This window comes from Eleutherodactylus coqui, chromosome 5, assembly GCF_035609145.1.
Source record: "Eleutherodactylus coqui strain aEleCoq1 chromosome 5, aEleCoq1.hap1, whole genome shotgun sequence".
Classification (NCBI taxonomy): Eukaryota; Metazoa; Chordata; class Amphibia; order Anura; family Eleutherodactylidae; genus Eleutherodactylus; species Eleutherodactylus coqui.
Window position 1 is genome coordinate 31,499,949 of NC_089841.1, and position 20,931 is coordinate 31,520,879.

Sequence of the window (20,931 nt, forward strand, 5' to 3'; positions counted from 1 at the left end):
TTAATACATTTTCTATTTTTCTTAATATTAAAAAAATATATATATATATATATTTTATAAAATGTCAAAAAACGAATTTATTTGTATAAAGGAGAGGCAACTTTATTGCTTTATTGAACTTCAACTTTTCCCTTTCTTATGCTGCTAGTGAGCTAGAAGCTGCACTCCTTTAAGTGCTTATATAGTGCCTTAAAATTCACAGTATTGAAATCTAGTATGCTAAGAGCTCCCCTGAGCGTGAATCACGTTGGTAGGTTCTTTTATCGGCTGTGTGCCCCAAGTTGTATAGTCCTGTATAAATAAAGTCTGATATGTTACACTGAAGTTGTAGAACCTTTCCCATGTGATCACAGCTGTATATTACTGTGTGCGACTCTTCCTAGTATATGACCCTATAGTGATGAGATGGGTTGGAGACGCCCTTGCTGGGCTCAGTGGTGGAATACGGTTCTTACCACTATCTATGAAAGGATCATTTTATATTCTCCCCTCATTACTTATACACATAATGGGTACCAGCTCTCCCTCATCTTCATCAGTTCTGAGGAAACATTGTCTAAAGGAAGAAGAAAGATCGGCCCAAATACAAACATCTAAGTTATACAAGTAAACTTTTATCAACAGTTAGAAACAAGTTTAGAGACACAGTTATATCATATTTATTCTATGTAGACGGGTGATATAAAAGGTGGGTTATCTGAATTCTATATGCTTCTGGATAACAGAAGTTTATCAGTAATTACATACATTTCTTATTCATCAATTAGTGCTCTATATTGCTTACCTTTTCTTGTGTATGACATGTCACTTTACTTTTTACCTTTTTTTTTTAACGGTTTTACAAAATGTCCTGTGTGAACTTTTTGATGTCGCAGTAAATTTGATTTGCGATTAAAACCTTTCCCACATTCTGAACACAAAAACAGTTTCCCCCCTGTGTGAATTCTCTGATGTGTAACCAGGCCTGATTGCAGAGTGAAACATTTTCCACATTCCAAACATGAAAACGGCTTCTCCCTTGTGTGAGTTCTCTGATGTTTAACCAGATCTGATTTCTGGAAAAAACATTTCCCACATTCTGAACAAGAAAATAGCTTCTCTCCTGTGTGACGTTTCTGATGTTTAACAAGGCCTGATTGCAAAGAAAAACATTTACCACATTCTGAACATGAAAATGGCTTCTCTCCTGTGTGACTTTTCTGATGTGTAACAACATAGGATTTAACTGCAAAACATTTCCCACATTCTGGACATGCAAACGGCTTCTCTCTTGTGTGAATTCTCTGATGTGTAACAAGAACTGATTTGTCTACAAAACATTTCCCACATTCTGGACATGAAAATGGCTTCTCTCCTGTATGAATTCTCTGATGTTTAACAAGAACTGATTTATCTACAAAACATTTCCCACATTCTAGACATGAAAACGGCTTCTCTCCTGTGTGATATCTCTGATGTCTAAAATGTTGTTTTTTCTCTGTAAAACATTCCCCACATTCTAAACATACAAATGGCTTCTCTCCTGTGTGATATCTCTGATGTCTAACAAGATCTGATTTCTGTTTAAAACATTTCCCACATTCTGAACATGAAAATGGCTTTTCCCCTGTGTGAATTCTTTGATGCGTAAGAAGCTCTGACTTATAGATATAACATTTCCCACATTCTGAACATGAAAATGGTGTCTCCCCTGTGTGAATTCTTTGATGTGCAAGAAGATATGCTTTAAGGACAAAATGTTTCCCACAATGTGTACACAAATATGGTTTTTCTCCTGTGTGTTTTCTCTGATGTACAATTAAATTTGATTTCTGAGTAAAACATTTCTCACATTCTGAACAAGAAAACGGCTTCACTTCTGTGTGACGTTTCTGATGTTTAACAAGGACTGATTTCACAGTAAAACATTTCCCACATTCTGAACATGAAAATGGCTTCTCCCCTGTGTGAGTTCTCTGATGTTTAATAAGCAATGACTTACAGATAAAACACTTCCCACATTCTGAACAAGAGAATGGTTTCTTTCCTGTGTGAGTTTCCTGGTGTCTATGAAGCACTGATTTCTCTGTAAAACGTTTTCCACATTCTGAACATGAAAATGGTTTCTCTCCTGTGTGAGTTTTCTGATGTCTAACAAGATATGATTTCACTGCAAAATGTTTCCCACATTCTGGACATGAAAATGGCTTCTCTCCTGTGTGAATTCTCTGATGTCTAACATGTTGCTTTTTCTCTGTAAAACATTTCCCACATTCTGAACATGAAAACGGCTTCTCTCCTGTATGAATTCTTTGATGTTTAACAAGATCTGATTTCTGCGCAAAACCTTTCCCGCAATCAGTACATGAAAACGGCTTCTCTCCTGTGTGAGATCTCTGATGTGTAACAAGGACTGATTTCCCTGTAAAACATTTCCCACATTCTGAACATGAATAAGGTTTCTTCTCTGTGTAAGGTCTTTGATGTTCCAGCCTTCTATGACTTTTCTTCTGCTCATCAGTCTGTGATAAATCAGAAGATGTAACCTGTATAGGAGGATCAGATGATGGATCTTTGCTGTGAAGGGCTGAGGGGATATATGGGATCATAGCAGGTTCTTCATATGTATCTTTTGTGATGCCACAATCCTCTGCTTTACAATATGCAGATATCAGACGTCCCTCTGAGCTCCCAGTACCATCATCTACCAAGAATAAAGTGGTTTATTCTTTAATGCTATAAACCTTAAAAATCATAACTGTATTTTCTAACATTTCTATACAAATAACTCGTGTAAGCAAAATGTAATCTTCATTTAAAGGTACCTTTACACAGACTAACAGTCACTAGTGTAATCACACTGATTTTCCCCCAACTCATCTCAGATTGTGCCCTTTGTTCTAATCTTCACCTTCCTAAGGGCTCCTTCACACATGCGTTGCAAAATTGCATGAACGAGAGGCAGCCGCAGCCAAGGCGTGGCTGCATCTCCTGTTTTTAGTCCATTCAGATAACTGGGCTGCGCTGTGTATACACCACAGACCGGAATACCATCAGACGCGGGAAGAGAGCTCAGTTCTACTAATCTCCCTCCCCCTCTCCACCCCTTGCCGGCTACAAGGGGAGGGGACAGGAGCTTAGCAGAGTTAGTCCTACCCCCTCCCTCCCCAGCCTATGCGAGCTTTTGGCAAAAGGTGGGGGAGAGACTTTAGCAACGCGAGATGCTGCTAAACTCCCTCCCCCTTCCTATTTCTAATGGCTCTTATAGGTTCCCTTAGGAGCCTATGGGAATAACTGGCGTATTCCGCAGAATATAGGTCCAGGCATAAAAAACGATGGTCGGAATGTGCACCGTATGCAATATCTTTTCCAGCCAGCCGTCTTTACGCACCGAAAAATTGCCCATCTGAACGGATGCATTGGAATCTAATGCATGAGATTGTCGCTATTTTTGGACAGCGTTTTATTGCAGCAAAATTGCTGTGATTTAATGCTCGTGTGAATCCAGCCTAAGTGAAACACTTCCCTCTGTCAAGTCACTGCCAGCATACCTACCCTACTGTGGGTTCTATCCTGACTAGCTAGGGTTAATATCTTCTCTCCTGGATACTTTAAGTTAATTAATCCTGCAGCTGTTAACTGAGATGCTGGCTGATGATTGACAGCTCTGTCAGCCAATCAGTGTCTTCCTACTCCCTAGCTTATAACTTATAACCTAGCTCTTCCTGGCTGGGAGTTGCTGGTTATTTTCAGTGTTTCTGATCAAGTTAACTTGCTAAAGTCTCCTGCCTGTCTGGCTCATGTGTTCTAGTTGGTCCCTGGTGTCTGTTTATTTTGCATTATATGTTCTTGTCTTTTATGTGAAGTGGTACCAAAGGCTTTACTGACACCCAGATAGGCGATATCCACGACACCACTTTCATCCACTATTTCCGTGAAGGTGAATGGATTGTGGCTTACAGTTTGCCCCTCGCCCCAACAATCACAAGAAGTTCAAACTCACTGGGCTTAAAGGGGTTGTCCCACGCCGAAACCTAAATTTTTTTTTTTTTTTTTTTTACACAGACCTCACCTTAGTAAACATTAAAACTGCATCCATTTGTTATTTTTTTTTAAAAAAAGATTTGCTTACCTGGATCCCTGATCTGCAGCTTTGAAGATTCTTCTTTCAAAGATGGCGCCGCTGGTCTTCTCCCACGGTGCACCGCGGGTCTTCTCCCATGGTGCACCGTGGATTTTCTTCTCCAGTCTGCGCTCCACTGCCGATTACAGCCACCTCATTGGCTAATCGCCACCATGTGACAGGGGCGGAGCTACGCGATGACGTGGAGAAGAGGGAGGAGCCAGGACGCAGCTCGTGAGCCCGGACCATCCAGAAGAGGATTCCTTTCTGCGCAAGCCCGACTGTTCGTGCGACCAGAGAAGAAGTTTGATCGTCGCCATGGAGACGGGGACGCCGGCACCGGAGGGGGTAAGTGTATAACTTCTGTATGGCTCATATTTAATGCAAGATGTATATTACAAAGTGCATTAATATGGCCATACAGAAGTGCTTAACCCCACTTGCTTTCGTGGGACAACCCCTTTAATGAAATTGTAGGGTTACAGCAAATTGCAACAGAACCATACTGACGGCCATTATGCGCTAATGAGAAGAGTATTGTGGCCAAAGTTTCCATGTAGCCATAGCCATACTGGTGACACCTTCACTAATTTAGAGGGGTTCTACGAATTACCCATATGAAACTAAGAGAACAAAGATAGACAACAATATATTATTGGCCACCATCACTCACAAGTCCCACCAAGCAGGATTTCCACTCTGTAGATACAACCTAGCAGCTCTTACTGGTGATGCCAGATCCCCCCTCCTCCGGTCCTGCAAACACTAAATGCAAAGCGGAGGAGGAGATGGTGGTGATAGTTTGGAGATTGGGGGAGCATGGGCCAAGGTACCTCTCCAGTCCTGCACCACCGCCGGCTAATGTAGCAGTAGGACTTTTGAGCAGAGATCTTCTGTAGCCACATTCTCCTGCTACTGCTTGATACAGCAGCCATCCGCTGTGCAGTCGCTGACTAGCATCACTGTATGACCGGGATGCTTACATATCAGTGATTAGTAAATGTGCATAGCCGATATGTAGGCCTTCTGATTATACACTGTCTTAATCAAAAACTGTGAAGTGAGTGGCTCCACTAATCCAACTAGTACAGTTTTCTGCCTGGCTGGCGCCCCACTTCCTCCCTAGAAGCACCAGGGGCACATGCCCCACTCCCCACCAGCTACAATCCTGCTAAATACATCAATTACCTGGTGATGGGAGTGACTGGTGGGTCTCCATCATGGCCTCCTTGTACAGATCATCGTGTCTTTCTAAATACTCCCACTCCTCCATGGAGAAATAGACAGCGACATCCTGACACCTTATAGGAACCTGACAACACAATATACAGTCATCACCCAGAAGCCTCCAGTGCTGTTACTGTATAATGTCCCAGCATTCCCTGCAGTGTCACCTCTCCAGTCAGCAGCTCAATCATCTTGTTGGCGAGTTCTAGAATCTTCTGTACATTGATGTTCTCATGTATCAGGAGGTTAGGTGGGGGCCCTCTGATTGGGCTCAGGGGTCTTACCAAACCATCACACATGGGGGACCGACAGCCATCAATAGAAGTCTTCTTCACTACTGTGTAATCCTGTATATGGGGAGACATTAATAAGTATCACTAAAGACATTACCAGAATCCATCACCTCTCCAGTGACATCATCTGTTATTACCATAGATAAGTATGATATAATGTGACATCATCAGAATCTCTCTCCTCTCCAGTGACATCATCTGTTATTACCATAGATAGTAATGATGTGACAATATCAGAATCTCACCTCTCCAGTGACATCATCTGTTGTTACCATAGATAAATATGATGTTATGTGACATCATCAGAAGCTCTTCCTTCTCCAGTGACATCATCTATTATTGCAATAGATAAGAATGATGTAATGTGAATCTCTCACCTCCCCAGTAAGCTGGAAGAGTATCTCTAGGGTGAGATTTAATACACTCTCCGCCATCTTGTCTCTGTCCTTCTTCATCTTTGATGAATCAGTCATAAAGGGTCCTGAATGGAAAGAATATGAAGCAATGTAAAAACTACAAACAACATAAGAATAAATTAATGTCTTATATTAATTTTTGCCTCAAAAGAGGCATGGTGTCTTATTTTCGGGGGTGTCTTAATACTTACCTAGCAGGCGGTATTCTGATCCCTCCTGCTGGGCAGCAGCACTCCGACAGGCTTCCATGTACTCCGTCGGCATTGAGAGCCATCTATTGTTGGTGACGGGGCTTGAATACCCCACCTCCAGCAAGCAATTGCTCTGATTGGCTAATCAAGTGCTGCGCCAGCCAATCAGACCTGATCGATTGATTCATTGAATGATGACATAGAATTGCTGGGATTGGTTAATCGAGCTCCCACTCTGATTGGCTGATGCGGCACTCGATTAACCAATTAGAGAAACAGCTTGCTGGAGGCAGGGTATTCAAGCCCCGTCACCAACAATAGATAGTCCTCAATGCGATGGAGTACATGGAAGCCTGCAGCAGCGCCGCTTCCAGCGGGAGGGACTGGGATGCTGCCTACTATGTAGGTATTATTTTTTTTCATGTGGTATAGTTAGGGCTTTTTTTATGGGGAGGGCTTATATTTCAAAGCCCCCGCCTTCAAATCAGGGTAGGGCTTATTATTGGGGAAACACGGTAAAAGCAAACATTTAAAAGTGTTTTCCAATTACTTAAAATTGCTTTACAGCTACTGTGTGATTCCTGGTTGCTGCTGACCAGGACATGTGACTGCTGCAGCCAATCTCTGGTTATAAAAGGGTGACTGCTGTGGCCAGTGATTGGCTATAGCAGTCACATGTCCTGGTCAGCAGCAATCAGAGAGGACAGAGTGGTTGTGAAGCAAGTCATAGGAAAACCCCTTTAAGGAGATATTAAAGGGAATATTGTTTTGTGAGTTCTATGAAGCCTGAACTACAGGCAACACAAAATTCCAACAGACTTCTCCTCACCCGGATCAGTTGGACTGACGGCCGACCAAGGCAGGGAGAAGTCGGCAGCGACCGCCCCACTGACTCTTCTCCAAGTTCAGAGCTGCTTTTTCCAGTGTTTTCTCTGAAGAGCTGCAGTGTTTTAGAGCACAATATAGATGTCTGCAATGTACATGCGTGTTGGGATGTATGTATGACATCGGGCAGCAGAATCCTCCCAACAGCTTCCCTTTAACCCCTTCCTACAGCCATTTTGTATTCCCAATGCCCAAGGGCAATGGTTATTTTTTCTGCTAACAAAGCTGTATGAGGTTACCTACACATAGGCAAGTGCAATTTCAGGTTGGTGGGTTTCCATCATGGCGTCCCTGTTGGGCTCACAACATGCGTTTTCATGGGGATATGAGCCGCTTTTATGGCACAAATGCGTCCCATCACTTTAGGAAAGTAGAAATCCTCCGGTCCAGCTTTCAGTCATGTCGGAGGATCGCATGCCGTGAAATATGTTTTACTGCCCCACTGAAAACAAATGGTGATGCCTTTCGAGGACAGATAGGACATGCAGCAATTTTACTATGTCTGCATTCAAAAGAATGGGGCTCATATTTTTGCGAGAATTGTGCATCTCGCAATGCACAAATCTTGCACAAGTTACTCAGCTGTGTGAAGCTGGCCTGACAACTTGTTTTTTAAGGGAGAGGTAGGATTTTTTAATGGCACCATTTAATGTACAGAAAACCTATAAAATATTTTCTAAACATTGTCTGGAATTATGTCAAAAACGTATTTCGGCCTTATTTTTTTGAGTTTGGTTTTTATGACATCGCTGCGCAGTAAATGGACATGTCCTTCTTATTCAGTGTGCCAGTGTGAATATGCAAATAAGGAAAATGGAACTAAACCTCTACAGCGCCACCTATTGGATGGTAGCATTCCTTTAAATCAGAGGTCCCCAACTCCAGTCCTCAGGGACCACCAACAGGTCATGTTTTCAGGATATCCTATAGTAAGAACATCTGTGGCAATGTCTGAGGCACCGACAATAATTACATCACCTGTGCAACACTGAGGAAATCCTGAAAACATGACCTGTTGGCGGTCCCTGAGGACTGGAGTTGGGGAACCCTGCTTTAAATCAATGTCAGACCCTTTATACAGTGATCCCTCGCTATATCGTGATTCAATGATTGCGGCTTCAGTGCATCGCGGATTTTAGATAGACCATATATAATTCTGTTCTCGCAGAGTTTTTTCGCTATATCTTGGAATTTTGCGGTACATACAGAAAATAGAGTACGCCACAAACGCTTGCCAACGTGAGATTGCACGCGGCACACTATTGGCTGCTGCAATGTGTTCTGTATCGGGCGGTGATGGTAGCATAGGTATGTTTGTTCACTTTTGCCATTATTTGGCAGTTCACCCGACAGATTGATATGTGCAAATCTAACGCTGCTACTTCACTGATTTTCACGTATCGCGGGGGTCTCTGGAATGTAACCCCAGCAATAGATGAGGGATCACTGTACAGGTCTTTATAACAATTATTGGGAATAAGGAACCAAGCCAGTAACCACACAGGCCACTTTTTTGGTGTGTTTGCCCGTCAGCAGTGTGCAGTAGGTTTCTGGCTTAGCTGTTGAGAGGCCTGTGATGTGTGTGACCGGTGACATCAGATAGTGGTGACGGTAGTGACAGAATAGTGACCGGTGACATCAGATAGTGGTGACAGTAGTGACATAATAGTGACCGGTGACATCAGATAGTGGTGACGGTAGTGACAGAATAGTGACCGGTGACATCAGATAGTGGTGACGGTAGTGACAGAATAGTGAGCGGTGACATCAGATAGTGGTGACGGTAGTGACAGAATAGTGACCGGTGACATCAGACAGTGGTGATGGTAGTGACGGAATAGTGACAGGTAACATAAGATAGCAGTGACAGTAGTGACAGAATAGTGACCGGTGACATCAGATAGTGACGACAGTAGTGACATAATAGTGACAGGTGACATCAGATAGTGGTGACAGAATAGTGACCGGTGACATCAGATAGTGGTGACAGTAGTGACAGAATAGTGACCGGTGACATCAGATAGTGACGACAGTAGTGACATAATAGTGACAGGTGACATCAGATAGTGGTGACGGTAGTGACAGAATAGTGACAGGTGACATCAGATAGTGGTGACGGTAGTGACAGAATAGTGACAGGTGACATCAGATAGTGACGAGAGTAGTGACAGAATAGTGACCGGTGACAACAGATAGTGGTGACAGTAGTGACATATAGTGACCGGTGACATCAGATAGTGGTGACAGTGCTGACAGAATAGTGACAGGTGACATCAGATAGTGGTGATGGTAGTGACAGAATAGTGACCGGTGACATCAGATAGTGGTGATGGTAGTGACAGAATAGTGACCGGTGACAACAGATAGTGGTGATGGTAGTGACAGAATAGTGACCGGTGACAACAGATAGTGGTGACGGTAGTGACAGAATAGTGACAGGTGACATCAGATAGTGGTGACAGTAGTGACATATAGTGACCGGTGACATCAGATAGTGGTGACAGTGCTGACAGAATAGTGACAGGTGACATAAGATAGTGGTGACAGTAGTGACAGAATAGTGACCGGTGACATCAGATAGTGGTGACAGTAGTGACAGAATAGTGACCGGTGACATCAGATAGTGGTGACGGTAGTGACAGAATAGTGACCGGTGACATCAGATAGTGGTGACAGTAGTGACAGAATAGTGACAGGTGACATCAGATAGTGGTGACAGTAGTGACAGAATAGTGACCGGTGACATCAGATAGTGGTGATGGTAGTGACAGAATAGTGATCGGTGACATCAGATAGTGGTGACAGTAGTGACAGAATAGTGACCGGTGACAACAGATAGTGGTGACGGTAGTGACAGAATAGTGACAGGTGACATCAGATAGTGGTGACAGTGGTGACAGAATAGTGACAGATGACATCAGATAGTGGTGACAGTAGTGACAGAATAGTGACAGGTGACATCAGATAGTGGTGACAGTAGTGACAGAATAGTGACAGGTGACATCAGATAGTGGTGACAGTAGTGACAGAATAGTGACCGGTGACATCAGATAGTAGTGACAGAATAGTGACCGGTGACATCAGATAGTGGTGACATAATAGTGTAATAGCGACCGGTGACATCAGATAGTGGTGACAGTAGTGACATAATAGTGACCGGTGACATCAGATAGTGGTGACAGTAGTGACAGAATAGTGACCAGTGACATCAGATAGTGGTGACAGTAGTGACAGGATAGTGACCGGTGACAGCAGATAGTGGTGACAGTAGTGACATAATAGTGACCGGTGACATCACACACGTCTTCTATTATCTAGATGGCGGATAGAGTTATGTCGCTCACCGACGGATCCTCCGTGTTTCTCCCTACAATTTCTGCGTTCGCTCCGGACGTTCCGCAGGTTTTTCTCCTCTTCTACAACTTCTGACTTGCAGTGAGTATAATAAACAATGGCGCTGCTCTCCATAGACGGCGCTTCCCTGTGTGGGAGACTCACACCGACCTACAGATGACAACGTGCCGCCTTCTTCCTGTCACTGCAGAAAGCCCCTGAGCTGCCGTCTGTTGGCGATCCCTCAGTGGGCCCCTTCCTCACAGCCCCTATAGGACTCAGTGCCCAGTACAGGTTTACAGTGATTAACCCTTAAACTCCTAATTGTCCTCCCTGCTGTGTGAGGAGCACATGTCACCTTTCAGGCAGTGAAAGGGTTACCGCTGGTAACTTGCAGCAGCGACTCCCATCATCCACCAGGGGGCACGGACTCCTTCATGAGGTCCCATCATATGACCGGCTGATGTCAGAAGATCTCACAACCCTTCCTTACCTTCATCTGGTTAGATGCTGGAATGGAGGGGCTCCTAGGAGGTCTGAGGATAGGAAGTCACATGGTCTGCAGTCACATGACTGGAAGGGGAGGGCCTTACTCATCCACAGAAAGAAGAGGAGGCTGCCTGGAGGGCTGTGACTGAGATGGAGGAAGACTTGGCCTTGTTGCCCCCAGGATTCCTCTTCGGGCTCATATCCACGGGCGGGTTTGAATTCCAGGATCTGCTTTGGCCACCAACACAGATGATCCAGAGTTCAAGCCTCCCTTAGAAAATCATCGCCGTCCGCAGCTTAATTAAGGCATGGGGATTTGTTTTGTGGACCTTCTGGTCTGCCGCAGGGACAGCTTCCATTGAAGGTAGTGAAAGGCGTCCGATCTGCGGCACACCCATCACTGTCACTCCGGGGGTTACACGGATACCTCAGGAAAGCAGGAGATTTAGGAGAAAAAGAATCTCCACTGCGCCCCGAGAACATGATGCCTTCCTCTGTGTGAGAATGCTGCCCCCTCCTGATCAGAGGCTCTCAGTCCTCACCCCGTAGGATTTCTCCTCCTCTGTGTGAGGATGCTGCCCCCTCCTGGTCGGAGGGTCCCGGTCCTTCACCCCCCTAGGATTTCTCCTCCTCTGTGTGAGGATGCTGCCCTCTTCTGGTCGGAGGGTTCGGGTCCTTCACCCCCCAGGATTTCCCTTCCTCTGTGTGAGAATACTGCCCCCTCCTGGTCAGAGGGTCCTGATCCTTCACCCCCAGGATTTCTCTCCCTCTGTGTGAGGATGCTGCCCCCTCCTGGTCAGAGGGTCCCGGTCCCTTACCCCCCTAGGATTCCTCTTCCTCTGTGTGAGAATGCTGCCCCCTTCTGGTCGGAGGGTCCCGGTCCTTCACCCCCCCAGGATTCCTCTTCCTCTGCGTGAGGATGCTGCCCCCTCCTGGTCGGAGGGTCCCAGTCCTTCATCCCCCAGGATTTCTCTTCCTCTGTTTGAGGATGCTGCCCCCTTCTGGTCGGAGGGTCCCGGTCCTTCTCCTCCCCCCCGGAATTCCTCTTCTTCTGTGTGAGGATGCTGCCCCCTCCTGGTCGGAGGGTCCGGTCCTTCACCCCCCCCCAGGATTTCTCTTCCTCTGTGTGAGGATGCTGCCCCCTCCTGGTCGGAGGGTCCTGGTCTTTCACCCCCCCAGGATTCCTCTTCCTCTGTGTGAGGATGCTGCCCCCTCCTGGTCGGAGGGTCCCGGTCCTTCACCCCCCAGGATTCCTCTTCCTCTGTGTGAGGATGCTGCCCCCTCCTGGTCGGAGGGTCCCGGTTCTTCACCCCCCAGGATTTCTCTTCCTCTGTGTGAGGATGCTGCCCCCTCCTGGTCGGAGGGTCCGGGTCCTTCACACCCCCAGGATTTCTCTTCCTCTGTGTGAGGATGCTGCCCCCTCCTGGTCGGAGGGTCCCGGTTCTTCACCCCCCAGGATTTCTCTTCCTCTGTGTGAGGATGCTGCCCCCTCCTGGTCGGAGGGTCCGGGTCCTTCACACCCCCAGGATTTCTCTTCCTCTGTGTGAGGATGCTGCCCCCTCCTGGTCGGAGGGTCCCGGTTCTTCACCCCCCAGGATTTCTCTTCCTCTGTGTGAGGATGCTGCCCCCTCCTGGTCAGAGGGTCCGGGTCCTTCACACCCCCAGGATTTCTCTTCCTCTGTGTGAGGATGCTGCCCCCTCCTGGTCGGAGGGTCCCGGTCCTTCACCCCCCAGGATTCCTCTTCCTGTGTGTGAGGATGCTGCCCCCTCCTGGTCAGAGGGTCCGGGTCCTTCACACCCCCAGGATTTCTCTTCCTCTGTGTGAGGATGCTGCCCCCTCCTGGTCGGAGGGTCCTGGTCCTTCACCCCCCCCCCCAGGATTTCTCTTCCTCTGTGTGAGGATGCTGCCCCCTCCTGGTCAGAGGGTCACGGTTCTTCACCCCCCAGGATTCCTCTTTCTCTATGTGAGGATGCTGCCCCCTCCTGGTCGGAGGGTCCGGGCCCTTCACCCCCCAGGATTTAGTATCCTCCTGTGTCCTCAGTGTAGATCCGGCTGCAGTAAAGGACTCTTATCTAAGGGCCTTTTATACCGGCAGATACATCGCTGCTCGTTCAACCAGAAATCAGTCAGAATCGTTCCGTGTTTCACATTCGCCGTATAAGTGAGACGGAGCGACCGAGCGCTGATTAACCCTTTATACCTGCAGGAAATAAGTGAAAAGTGAGCGATTCTTGTTCTCCGTTCCGTCGTCTCGCATACAGACTGATCGATTATCGCGCACTTTCTGTCAGTTGAAGGATTATTGTTCCATTTAAACACGAAAAAATGTGACCTGCAGAGATTTCTTTTTCCTGCAGCGTGGAGTTCATATTCGCGTGAGTATTGTGTGTCTTGCCACGCACAAAAGTCACACGAGTTTCTCTTTGGTGTGAATGTAGCTTTAGGGCTTATTCACATGAGCGTGTTTGAACTTGCAGAGAATAGATCCCATTGTGTTACAGAGCCCTGCGGTATGCTCTTTGTTTGTATTTGCACACCAAAACCTGTAGGAGTTTATGAGAGGCGAGAGGTGCGCATATGTGCAGCCGGCAGCCGTGCAATCATGCACAATAGTCTGAGTCTGTTCTGCGCCGATGTGAACGGTCTCTGACATCACAGGAAGTACAGTAATAAGTGCAGATACGTGCGATACCACGATCTTCACTGCGCAAGAAGTTGCTTCCACTCATCTGAAGGAGCCCTTGATGAGATTTTGGTTTCCTTCACGCACCGCTTTCTGTGGTGTCTGCTTGAGAAAGACCATGGATGTTTAATGGTCGAAACGTCGCATGTAGGTTTGGACTGCAATCAAGATTCTTTTATGATTTACTACGGGTTAGAAGATTGGTTCCTAAGTGCTGCCTTGTCTTTTTCTATTTTGGAATTGCCCTGCTTTTGATGCTTTGAGTCCAGCATCATGAGAGGCGTGCGCTGACTCTTTCCATTGCTCCATCAGCTATTGCTGTTATGTGTGCTGCTCATTTCTACCTCAAGTGGAATTGAGTGATCTCATTCAAGACCTTGACTTGTTAAAGGAGAAGGCGGAACTTCTAGGGTCAAGACTACAGAAATGGAATCTTCTCCAACCAGGAAGGACAGGCATTTAAAGGGGTTGTCCCGCGCCGAAACGGGTTTTTTTTTTTTTTTGAATAGCCCCCCCGTTCGGCGCGAGACAAACCCGATGCATGTGTTGAAAAAAAAAACGGATAGTACTTACCTGAATCCTCGCGCTCCGGTGACTTCTTACTTACCTTGCGAAGATGGCCGCCGGGATCTTCACCCTCGGTGGACCGCAGGTCTTCTGTGCGGTCCATTGCCGATTCCAGCCTCCTGATTGGCTGGAATCGGCACACGTGACGGGGCGGAGCTCGAGGAGCAGCTCTCCGGCACGAGCGGCCCCATTCAACACGGAGAAGACCGGACTGCGCAAGCGCGTCTAATCGGGCGATTAGATGCTGAAAATTAGACGGCACCATGGAGACGAGGACGCCAGCAACGGAACAGGTAGTAAGTGAATAACTTCTGTATGGCTCATATTTAATGCACGATGTACATTACAAAGTGCATTAATATGGCCATACAGAAGTGTATACCCCCACTTTGTTTCGCGGGACAACCCCTTTAAGTACTTAAGAGACAAATGTCCTAGATTGAGTGATGCAAAGGTTAAGGAAGGTATTTTTGTTGGGTCCCAAATTTGACAACTTGTACAGGATCCTGCGTTTGACCAAGTTTTGAAGGGAAAGGAAAAGTAAACTTGGCAAGCCTTAGGCCTCATGTCCACGGGCAAAATATGATTTTTAATCCGCAGCGGATCACCCACATGCGGATCCGCACCCCATAGGGATGCATTGACCACCCGCGGGTAGATAAAAACCTGCGGATGGTCAATAAAAGTGAATAAAAAAAAATGGAGCATGAAAAAAAACAAAACGTGACATGCTCCATTTAGGTGCGGGTCTCCCGCGGGGACGGCTCCCGCAGGCTTCTATGGAAGCCGTCCAGACCCGCGGGAGACCTAAAATAAGAATAACTTACCCGCAGCGGACCGGGCAGGTCTTCTTTTCTTCACAGCTGGATCTTCTTTCTTCAGCCTGGCGGATGTGCCCGGCGCATCCACGGGGCACGCTGCCGGCGCGCCGAGTACATCCGCCGCCCGAAGAAAAAAGATTCGGCCGTGAAGAAGAGAAGACCTGCCCGGTCCGTTGTGGGTAAGTTTATTCTTATGTTCAGCGCTCATGTCCGCGGGGCAGGAGGGACCCACTACGGATTCTCCATGGAGAATCTGTAGCGGGCCTGATTCTCCCCGTGGACATGAGGCCTTAAAGGGAGTTATTCATTCATTCTTATTTTCAACAATAGCAATGAAATAGCAATTTCCTGGAGGGCCTCGAAGAAAAACACCCCTTCCTCAGCAGGAGGAAAGTCTTGCAACGCTGTGGAACAAATAGTATCAGTGACAGAGCCTGTTTTTAAAAATTATGCTTAATAAAGAACAATTATAGCATTAAGTGTGCAGGAACAGGGGATGCAACGAGTATGAAACCGTGCTTCTCCTTCCCTGACCTCTGAGGCCCAGAAGGTATTGGTTAATGGTCCAGTAAGGTCACTGAATGGGGAGTGCTGTCCTTACTCACTGCAACCCCTGTCCCTGTGCCCCAGTTATGCCCCTTTGATACTGGTCAAGCTGTCGGACAACTTGTCCCACTGATGCTCGCTCCAGTCGTGTTACACAAGGAGCGTTCTTCCCCCCCGGCCTCCTCCATACTCTTTCGGCCGCTTTCACACAGTTGAGAAAATCGCACAAGATTTTTGCATCGTAAGACACTTAAATCTCACACTAAAATAAACCCTATTCTATTAAATGGGGTCATATAAGCGAGCAATGTTTTATTTTTATTTTTCCCACATCACGGTGTGGGTTAAAATCGCAGCATGTCCAGTCCTCGGACTGCCTAGCCCACTGTTTTCAAGAGGGCCAGAAAACACATCATATGATATGTGATGTACGCACGGGCTAGATGGGAGGTGGTTTTTAAAATAGTTTTTACAATTTTTTTTCTTAACCCCTTAAGGACCAGACACTTTTTGGGATTTTACCCATGTGGCGGTTTTACTGCTTTATTTTTTTTCCTTTAGCTACCAAAATTATTTTTGCTGCGTTTTTTTCCTTGACATATGGGGCTATTTTTTTAATAACTTTTTCACTGACTTTTTTTCCGTTTTTTTAGTTTTATTGGGGGTAAAAAGCTAAAAAAAAAATGGGAGCCCCAGTTACAGGGGAAAGCAACCCCTGTAGTGACATTAGTCACTTGCAGAGCTGCCAGGGTCTAGTCTGACCCTCCAGCTCTGCAGTAGTAGGGAATCCCAGGAGGTCACATGAGACTGCATTTTACTTTCACTTTCCCAACACAGTGCTCATTGAGCACTGTATATCGGGGAAGCAGAAGGCAGGAAGGGTAAAAACCCCTCCTGCCTTCTGCTCCGGGTTATCAGCTGTCACTAACAGCTGATAACCCGTTCCTGTCTCTGATTGATTGCAGAGCAGGAGACTTAAAGCACCGCCGTAATTTTACTATCGGCGGTGCTCTAAGCCCAGGACCAGCCGCCATAAATTTACTGTGGCTGGTCCTAAATGGGTTAATCCCCATAGGGGACAAGAACTTGCAAAAGTTTTATCACTCCTGCAGTACGATGCAATTCCATAGACTCATATCATCCCTGATCTGACTGACAAGCTATCAAGCCATGCAAGCCCTGGGGGTTTTCAGATCTCATTGCGTCAGGTAGTGTGAGACCCCAGAACATTGATTGTGGCATTTAAATGCCGCTGTCCGATTTGCCGCTGCTGCGGGAAGGTCAGAAACAGTCCTGCAGCAATAAGGGGTTAGACAGTCATGCATGAAGAAACTGAACAACTGTGAAGACCTATATGATTCTCAAGGAGAGTCATGCACCCTGAATGTGCTACCCAAGAGTGAGAATGAGCTGCTGAAAATGACACCAGGCACAGGGTGGGGCCCTACCAGCAGGACATCGGGCTCCTCCAGCAGGGGCTGAAGGGAGCTCAGAGGAGCCATCAACACTAGTGAAGCCTCTAGCTCAGGAGAAAATTAGGTCTGTGGCTCTTGCTTTGCTGTATGAGAAAAAAAACCAATGGGTTAGCCCAAAAATTCTGGACAGCGCAACAGAGAAACAACTCATGGTGTTTTTATACCTACTGGAATGGTGGTCCACAGGTGCCGTTGGTGGAGGCATCTGAGTTCAAAGAGCATTCCCCTCTATGACTTTCCGCCCTGTGCCTGCGTGATTCTTCTGTCGTAAAAAAGCAAAAAGGAAAACAATAGCAAAGTCATAAGAGAGAAATGGTCATTCAAAGAAAAAAAAGAGTGCGGACAGCACCCATATTGTATTTTGCGCAGCCACAACATCTGTGTACCAATGGATGGATATTTGTCAATGCCATTGGAAAAAGGCGATCCCACACTAAGGCTGGATTCAGATGACCGTGTATTGGCTCGGTTTTCACTCCGAGCCGATATACGGTGTCCTCATCTGCAGGGGGGGGGGGAGGATGGAAGAGCCAGGAGCAGGAACTGAGCTCCCGCCCCCTCTCTGTCTCCTCTCCGCCCCCTCTGCACTATTTGCAATGAAAGGAGGCGGGACAGGGCGGGGCTAAATTCCAGGAATTAGCTCTGCCCCTGTCCCACCTCTCCTTATTGCAAATAGTGCAGAGGGGCGGAGAGGGGGCGGGAGCTCAGAGCACTGCTCCCGCCTCTTCCAGAGAGAGACGACGTATATCGACTTGGCGTGAAAACCCAGCCGATATACGTTCGTCTGAATCCACCCTAAAAACGCTGGCACCCCTGTTAGCAAACCTTTGGCATAATCATGCTGTATAAACTAAGAACAAAACGATAGTGAGGGCTTAGCAGACAGGCGCATGCGCAAATACGCTGACCGCCACCAGTTTTGTTTTTTTTTTAATTTGTAACTGTTCAAAATTCGAGCTGTTGCACGTAATAAAAAAAAAAACCTGGAAGATAGGCGTCCTGGACTTTTCTTTTCACACATGTGAAAACTTCGTGCCTTGAAAACATAGGGGGCGTGAAAACGACTGTGAAACCCTTCGAACACGGCCATCTGTTTATGCTCTAAACCACAAGGAATAAAACACAATGCATGCAGTCACTATTCCATACAAGCCTCACACACATTCTCCTATGGTAATGGGCACACTCTGCACACCCTCCACCCAAAATCCCTGCCGCTCATTTCAACTTAAAGGTTCACAAAATGGACTATCAGTTTCGCTAAATGCACACTCACAGAAAAATCACACGCAAAACCGATGGATTATTTACACTCATGCAAATGAAAAAAGCCTTTGCAGCAGCACGGGCACAGCGCTCACCTGCTCCATGTGTAACAATCCCCACAACACGGCTTACCTCTATTTTGGTGTGGAATCTCCCAAAGTATTGCCCGCAGCCAACCTGGTGCCCTCAGCGTTAGGTCACTCCGCTACTTCTGTAGTTGTTAATGGCCGCAAATGGTGCCATAGCTTCTATTCAGCTTTTTTGCAACTCTCCTCAGGAGTCATTTCTTCACCTGTCCTAGTTTATGTTCATGGTTACTAAAACACAAGATGGCGGGCTGCAAATAGCCAGTTTTATACAATTTCACCACACCTCTCCAGCAATTAGCACTGCGCCTACCATCCCTCCGTCTCCAATCTCTCCCCATCTCTTCCCTGTCGGCACTTCAATCAATTTAGCAGCGCTACCTACTAGCATAAACATTTATACACTTAGTGTTTCTAGTTGTTCAGCTGTTAATCTGCTCCACTTGTCCGTTAGTATGTATGTGAGTGAGTGATTCTCATGCTCCTCACCTGGTGACGTTATTACTCTGTCCTCTAGTGTCGTCATCAAAGGTCCTACAACATTAAAAAAAGACAGAGCTAGACTGACAGAACAACACAGTTAGGGCTCTTGGAAGGGGAGGACAAAAATAACAAAGTGAGAATACAAATAAGCCTGTATTATCTCAGAAGACACAACTCAGCAGTCCTGACAGAATACACTGACCTACCTCCACCACAGAGATCTGGCAAGCTTGAGGAACCTGTGGTGACATCACTACTGTTGGAGTTGGAGAGGCCACTCTGCAGTTTGGTAGAAACTACTATATGTGGGTTCTTCTCATGCTCCGCTCCCTGTTAACGTCATCACAGGTCCTATATGATACATAAAACACAGAGGCTGGCAGACAGAAGAACAACACAGTTAGGGCTCTTGGAAGGGGAGGACAAAAATAATACAATGAGAATACAACTAAGCCATTCTTATCTCACACACAGCTCAGCGGTCCTGACAGAAGACAATCACCTACCATCACCACAAAGATCTGGTGAGCTGAAGGACCTGCGGTGATGTCACTGCTGTGGGAGGAGCCAAGCTGTGTTTGTCTTGTGTGGGGTTAGGATGGATGTAGAAGAGCTATGTGTGATATGTGGGGATCATCAAACTACTAATGGTTGTACTATGTAGCACAGCTGTGTGTGTGAGAATCAGGATGTAGCAGGGCTATGTTTGTCATGTGCGGGGTCAGAATGCATACAGTAAAGCTGTGTGTGATGTGTGGGGATCATAATGGATGTGCCTTGTAGCAAAGCTGTGTGTGTGTGAATCAGGATGTAGCATATATGTTTGTCATGTGCTGTATCTGTGATGTGTGGGAATCAGGATGGATGGAGTAGAGCTGTGTGTGATGTGTGGGGATCAGGATGGATGGAGTAGAGCTGTGTGTGTGATGCGTGGGGATCATAATGAATACCATGCAGCAGAGCTGTGTGTATGTGTGTGTGAGAGAATCAGAATGTAGTAAAACTGTGTTTGTCATGTGCTGTATGTGTGATGTGTGGGGATCAGGATGGATGTAGTAGAACTGTGTGATGTGTGGGGATCATAATGGATGTACTATGTAGCAGAGCTGTGTGTGTCATGTGCTGTGTGTGTGATGTGTGGGGTCAGGATGGATGTAGAGCTGTGTGTGATGTGTGGGGCTCATGATGAATGTACTATGTAGTAGAGCTGTGTGTGTCATTTGCTGTGTGTGATCAGGATGGATATAGTAGAGCTATGTGTGTGATGTGTGGAGATCATACTGGATGTACCATGTAGCAGAACTGTGTGTGTGAATCAGTTGTTATTTTGGCCTTCCCCCTTTTCCTGCATGTTCCCCATAATTACCCACGTTTTTCTCACTACTTGTCTCTGTACAGGCACTTACTGTTTTATCCTGTCTTTTTAGTCACAATCATAAAAGCTGCAAACGTCTAACCCTGCAACTCACAACACAGACCAATACTGCACGGCTCCTGTTGTAATCGGCACACCTATATATCATACTAACCCTTTGTTAGTGTGGCCTTTATGGGGAATGAGTGGTGCCGTACCATTTCTTTTGATCAGTGGAAAATTTCCACATTATGCATACCATGAAAGTAACAATTAACAATCCCAAAACTACCAAAAGTGTCATTTCTAACTCTAATCTCATATCTTACTCGTTAATCACTTTAGCAAACAGCCATAAGACATCCTTCATCAAACAGAAATGTATTCAGCTAGCTATGGCTAAGATCTAAGGCTCTTTTACACGGGTGACAGTCGTTTCAGTGACTGCATGAGTGCTGACATCACCTCTAAGGTTGCCAGTGCTTGTGCAGTGCTTTCAAACCAAAACTTCTGCTGGCGGCTTGCTGGCTTCTGGTCCACTTCTTGCTCCCTGTTCAGCGCTTCCTAGGGGGAGCTTTCACACAGCACGAGAAGCCAGCGAGCGCCAACGAGGTTGTTTACGCTAACAGAAAAGTTCGCTTAAACAACCGCTAACAAGTAAGCGATAGTTTTGCTTTCACACTGAATGATTTTTGCTCATCTGAACGAATTTT

At 46.4% G+C, this 20,931-nt stretch overlaps 2 protein-coding genes across 2 annotated transcripts in view; both read right to left on the bottom strand.

Annotated features, from left to right (window-relative positions):
• Positions 1–11,012, bottom strand: part of LOC136629127 (zinc finger protein 585A-like) — a 55,910-nt gene extending 44,898 nt beyond the window's left edge. Inside the window, exons 1-5 of the mRNA XM_066605263.1 lie at positions 10,941–11,012; positions 6,000–6,103; positions 5,497–5,676; positions 5,291–5,414; positions 1,085–2,683 (exon numbers count right to left, since the gene is read on the bottom strand). Of these exons, the coding sequence (XP_066461360.1) occupies positions 1,085–2,683; positions 5,291–5,414; positions 5,497–5,676; positions 6,000–6,095 (1,999 nt within the window). The 5' untranslated portion in view covers positions 6,096–6,103; positions 10,941–11,012. The remainder of the gene's footprint in view (positions 1–1,084; positions 2,684–5,290; positions 5,415–5,496; positions 5,677–5,999; positions 6,104–10,940) is intronic.
• LOC136629105 (oocyte zinc finger protein XlCOF7.1-like) overlaps positions 1–20,931 on the bottom strand; it is a 354,252-nt gene that overhangs the window by 170,856 nt on the left and 162,465 nt on the right. The gene's annotated exons all lie outside the window — the stretch shown is intronic.